At 52.2% G+C, this 5,576-nt stretch overlaps 1 protein-coding gene across 1 annotated transcript in view; it reads left to right on the top strand.

Moving 5' to 3' along the window:
- The window catches only part of LOC119105529 (putative peptidase C1-like protein F26E4.3), a 30,473-nt gene extending 27,446 nt beyond the window's left edge, over positions 1-3,027 (top strand). The window contains exon 9 of the mRNA XM_037228993.1: positions 2,811-3,027. Coding sequence (XP_037084888.1) covers positions 2,811-3,027 — 217 coding nt within the window. The remainder of the gene's footprint in view (positions 1-2,810) is intronic.
- Positions 3,028-5,576: the final 2,549 nt, after the last annotated feature.

Genomic DNA, 5,576 nt, shown 5'->3' with positions numbered 1-5,576 from the left:
GACAACATCGACGGAATTACGCCGATTTCGGTTTGCCAACCGGGCTGAAAGCGTTGCAAAAGTCAAGCGTTTTAGGTGGACATTGATCACAACTAACAGAACTGAGCTCCCGTACATGTTCATCGCCCAGTGTTTCACAGTTTAGGCCACAGCGTCTTTGAGTCCGAGATCAGTTTCGGGGAAAGGTGACAATGGCACCGCTCTGACCAGGGCCACACATCTACAAGTCGGACAGCTTTACGAACCGTCAGCGAGCCGAGGCCGAATCATTCGCGTATACCGTACAGTTTAAAACATCAAGTCACTCGTGTATACCGTGCAGTTTAATACATCAAGTCACTCGCGTATGTTGTGCAGTTTAATACATCAGGTCACTCGCGTATGCCGTGCAGTTTAACATATCAAGTCACTCGCGTATGCCGTGCAGTTTAATACATCAAGTCACCGTGTATACCGTGCAGTTTAATACATCAAGTCACTCGCGTATGTCGTGCAGTTTAATACATCAGGTCACTCGCGTATGCCGTGCAGTTTGGTACATCAAGTCACTTGCGTATGCCGTGCAGTTTAATGCATCAAGTCACTCGCGTATGTCGTGCAGTTTAATACATCAAGTCACTCGCGTATGCCGTGCAGTTTAATACATCAAGTCACTCGCGTATACCGTGCAGTGTAATACATCAAGTTACTCGCGTATGCCGTGCAGTTTAATACAGCAAGTCACTCGCGTATGCCGTGCAGTTATACATCAAGTTCACTCGCTTATGCCGTGCAGTTTTAATACATCAAGTCACTCGTTGTATACCGTGCAGTTTAATACATCAAGTCACTCGCTTATGCCGTGCAGTTATATACATCAAGTCACTCGCGTATGCCGTGCAGTTTCCTTAATGCATCAAGTCACTCGCGTATACCCGTGCGTTTAATACATCAAGTCGTTCGCGCATGCCGTGCAGTTGATCACGGTTCTTTCAGTGCTCTAGTTCCTAAAAGCAATTGAACCCCCTGATTTATTAAAACGGAAGAGAGCGAAAGGCCTTAAATTTAGAGAGAAGGCTTCGCTCTATTTGATGTTGACACCTTCCCACGCAGCGCAGCCAACTATATCTTTTTTTCCCGGCAAAAAGTCAGGCAGGGTCATTCCAGGTCAGGGATTTGACCCAATCATTAGAACGTAAACAAATCACAAAAGTACCTGAAATCATTTCTAGTCTTGAATCTTGAGTCTGCGTCAGAACTGCAAGAGGTAGTCACGTTTTCAAAGCAGAAGACTGGCCCGCGTCATTTCGGGTCAGTGACTCCCTTGTCTTCATTAAGTCATCAAATTTTTGTTACGCCTTTTTCATTAGATAATTCGAAAACAGCGTCGAAAATATGATCTCAAAACAAACTCTCCGGTCAAAAGCTGTTTGGATTTTAATTGATCTGACCTTTGTAGCTGACCAGGTCGATATAAAGTATTTGTAAAGATAATTTTAGTTTTATCATTGTGTACAATAATGTACTTGTAATGTCGCAGGAAATTCCGTCCCCACCAGATTGCATGGCCACGCCCTAACAATGTGCAGAGCACAACTTTTTAAACATTGGCCCTCTTATTCTTCAAACCACATGAACCTACAATCCGTAGTTACGATAATATTAGGTCCTAAAACGCGTTACGACCGGGCCGTGCCGGCCGGGCCCGGCCGCCCGCAGAGCTGTACTTCTCAGCTGTACCTCTCCTAGAGACTGTACTTCTCAACCTATGTTCATGGCTGCTTCACGTCAACGAATTATAATGCGGCGACAGGTTATTTGCGGTTTGCCGTGCGCAGATTGGCCTGCGTAACGCAGGAGAGCGTCCAGCAAAGGACTGGCGAGACACGCAACTGGCGTGGAGCCAAGGGAACAGACCAGCCGTTTATAAACTGATTTTGAAAAGTATTGCTTAGTGCTGGTAACACAGAGTGGTGTAGCCAGAGGGCCACAGAGGTCGCACTCTTTGACTGATTGTAACCCCGTGAAGGAGTGAAACGACGGCAGCGGATTTTACGGATCTCATTTTCAGTCCTGCTGCTCAGACCCGTCCAAGGTTGCGCAGAGCTGACAATAGCCCAGTGGTTAAGCTGCGCGTCTAGCAAGCCAGAGGTACGGGGATCGATTTCCCGCGGCGCCCGCCCTTCCTGACATGGTGAGAGGAAGACAACACCAGCAATTATTATGATCTGGCAATAAAAGTATTGCAGTATCATGATCTGGTAAGTAAAGTACCGTGGAGCATCTATTCAGTTGAACATCTCAAATCGGTCGGCAACAACAAACAGTTTTGGAAATGCTTCGAATGCTGCCAACTTGGCATCGGCTGCCAACCATACCACATTTCCCGAACGCATGCGATGACTCGAACGCCTCGCGCCGGTTGCCAGTTACGCACGCTTTTGCAGATGTTTTGAATGCATGGCAGGTGCCGAGTCGCCTGCTAACTTTCAGCCCGCCCCAGGTTCACCATAATATGCACTAGCCCGAAAGAGGCATGGCTGCAGCGCGCACAGTCTGGCATGCCTCGGCCATTGAGCGCTGGATCGGCGGCGATCGCAGGCGGCCTCATGCGTCGCGTTTGACCGCGGCCGTTCGTGCCGTGGGCCAGTCAGGACGTTGCAGTCGGACGCTCATGCATTGGGCACCAGTCCGGCCTGCTGTCGGCCCGCCCCTGCTGTGGACCAGTCTGTTTTGCAGTCGGCCGCTCGTGCAGCTGGGCCAGTCCGGCGTGCAGTCGGCCGCTCGTGCAGTGTGGGACAGTCCGGCAGTGCAGTCGGCCGCTCGCGCAGGGACACGTCCGGCGGGCAGTCGGCCGCTCGTGCAGTGGGCAAGTCGGCGGGCAGTCGGCCGCTCGTGCAGTGGGCCAGTCCGGCGGGCAGTCGGCCGCTCGTGCAGTGGGCCAGTCCGGCGGGCAGTCGGCCGCTCGTGCAGTGGGCCAGTCCGGCGGGCAGTCGGCCGCTCGTGCAGTGGGCCAATCCTGCCTGCAGCCGGCCGTTCGTGCAGTAGACCAGTCCGGTGTGCAGTCGGCCGCTCGCGCAGTGGACCAGTCCGGCCTGCAGTCGGCCGCTCGTGCAGTGGGCCAGTCCGGCCTGCAGTCGGCTGCTCGTGCAGTGGACGAGTCTGGTCTGTAGTCGACCGCCGTCTTCGCCGCCGCCGTCTTCGACTTCCTGAATCTCCTTGTCTAAATGTACGTAGTCCCCACATACCGTACCGTCTGCCTGCCTCGGAAGGGGAGGGGGAAGAAGGGACAACCGTCACCCAGACAGGGTGCAGCAGGTTGTTTTTTCGCCGCCAGGCTGGTGACGCGCGTCCGCCGCTCGCTGGTATGTCTCGCCTGCTCTGGTGGCGTCAGAATGGATTACTGTGACTGATGCGGTGCACCGGCACGACTGTCTGGACGTGTACCGTGCCCTGCATTTAAGCGGGTCACCCATCGCTTTGCGTGCAATGTCCATCGCAGGCCATGAGGCCTTTTAGTGTCGCATTCGAACTGTGGCGTGCGATGTCCGTCACAAGCCATGAGGCCTGCTAGTGTCACGCTCGAGCTGTGGCGAGCGACGTCCATCACAAGCCATGAGGCCTGTAGTGTCGTCGGGTGTGGCGAGCGACGTCCATCACAAGCCATGAGGCCTGCTAGCGTCGTCGTCGAGTGGTAGCGAGCGACGTCCATCACAAGCCATGAGGCCTGCTAGCGTCGCACCGAGCTGTGGCGTGCGTTGTCTATCACAAGCCATGAGGCCTGCCAGCGTCGCACTCGAGCTGTGGCGTGCGTTGTCCATCACAAGCCATGAGGCCTGCCAGCGTCGCACTCGAGCTGTGGCGTGCGATGTCCATCACAACCAGGGCCTGCTAGTGTCGCACTCGAGCTGTGGCGAGTGATCCATCACAAGCCATGAGGCCTGCTAGCGTCGCACTCGAGCTGTGGCGCGTGCGATGTCCATCACAAGCCATGAGGCCTGCCAGCGTCGGTTTCGGGCGGTGGCGAGCGGCGCTGGTACACTGCACCTCCCAGGTGTCCGGCTGGCTGCCACCCAGCGATAGTTCTTCGCGTGTGCCGCCAGCGGGAGCCGTCTGCCTCCGGCACCCGTTCACGTTCCCTCGTGCCGCGCCTTGGAACCATTTTAGAGCACTGACCCCATGGTTGTACGTGTCTATGTGTGCCAGTGTGGGTGTGTCGTTTTATGTGCTTTTTACGTGAGTGAATGGGTGCATAATAGCCGCCACGTGGACGCCCGTAAATAAAGTATCTATGAGTCTTTTTCACGCGAACATTATTGGGTAGGAATCTAATTTGGTACCAAATCTGAACCGCACAAAGCGTAGCAAAAGCTAATAGCTTGTCTTTAAGGCTGTCAAAAAACGTGTTTGTTTTTTTGGAGACGTTTCTGTATCGTCATGTACCCATTTGTCATTTCGCGTTTGCAATATTCAATGGTTTGGTTCAATCGGACCAAATAGGTGAACGTAAAATGCTGTATAATGACGAAACAAAAACGCTTCTTAAGTAAAGTCTACCGGCTATTTTGGAGCGAGTCAGGTCAAACGATCCGTACCATGTTTATCGTATTTACCGTGCATTTTGGAATATAATGTCTGTGCGGTGTGGCAGGACCGATTAAGGTGCCAGTCGAATGCAGGCCAGCGTGGAAACGGGCTAGGCTTACCGTTGCCCTGCACGGGACCATATTTTGGCCGGTTCTTGGCTACTGGGTCGTTTAGTTTAGACGGCTGTGTCCACGTGTTGTGTTGCGTATGTGATGTAAACGTGGAATAGTTACCGAGCACCTGTATTCGGAATGTTCTGACATTAAACAGCGCAGTTTCTTAGCAAGTCTCACGTTCTCTGGGCGAACGTTGTTGAACGTTGAACCGTTGTTGTCACCGCCGACTGAAGCAAACGATGATAATTGCTATGCTTTACGATAGTGAAGACGGCCTCCGGCCTCGGTCTGTTCTTATTCTGTGACCGATTCTCATGTTGCTGAACATGAACATCCTGTGGCCATTTCCAATGCTGCTGGGCAGATGTTTCCGAACCGCCGATCCGTGAAGTCGACGGGAACGCCGACCTGCGGCCGATCACGCCGTGACTGTGGCCGTAGCTGACACTCCAGACTGCTGGGGGCAACACTTCAGATTGCTGGGGGCGCGCCCATTTTGAACACATTGCACGCCAACCAATAAACCCTGCGAAGGCTCACAATTATCAGCTTATCGACAAAAAAGAGGGGACATACTGTCTGGTTACCCCAGATGAATTTACATGATTTGTGTCCTGCAATGAGGTAGGTAAGTTGAGTAGTAAAAAAGCAAGGTCCGGTGAGCCCCTACGTACAATTTTGCGATCTTCTCGAGTTAAAGTATCGAGACCAGCAATGCTGGAGATACAACTTGTGTCGTCGGCAATGTTGTTTAAATTTTACCACAGTTTCGTAATAATTATGTAGAGAAATTAATGAAGTGTATTAATTGCAATTCTAAGCTTGTAATTGCGTGTCACTGGTCTTTTTAAAAGATGTAGTACTACAGCATTCACATTATTGCAGGTGTTGCAG

The sequence above is a fragment of the Pollicipes pollicipes genome, unplaced genomic scaffold (genome assembly GCF_011947565.3).
Source record: "Pollicipes pollicipes isolate AB1234 unplaced genomic scaffold, Ppol_2.1 Scaffold_6138;HRSCAF=7277_pilon_pilon_pilon, whole genome shotgun sequence".
Taxonomy (NCBI): domain Eukaryota; kingdom Metazoa; phylum Arthropoda; class Thecostraca; order Pollicipedomorpha; family Pollicipedidae; genus Pollicipes; species Pollicipes pollicipes.
Note: the sequence above shows the minus strand (reverse complement) of the source record. Positions and strands in the feature narration are given on the sequence as shown.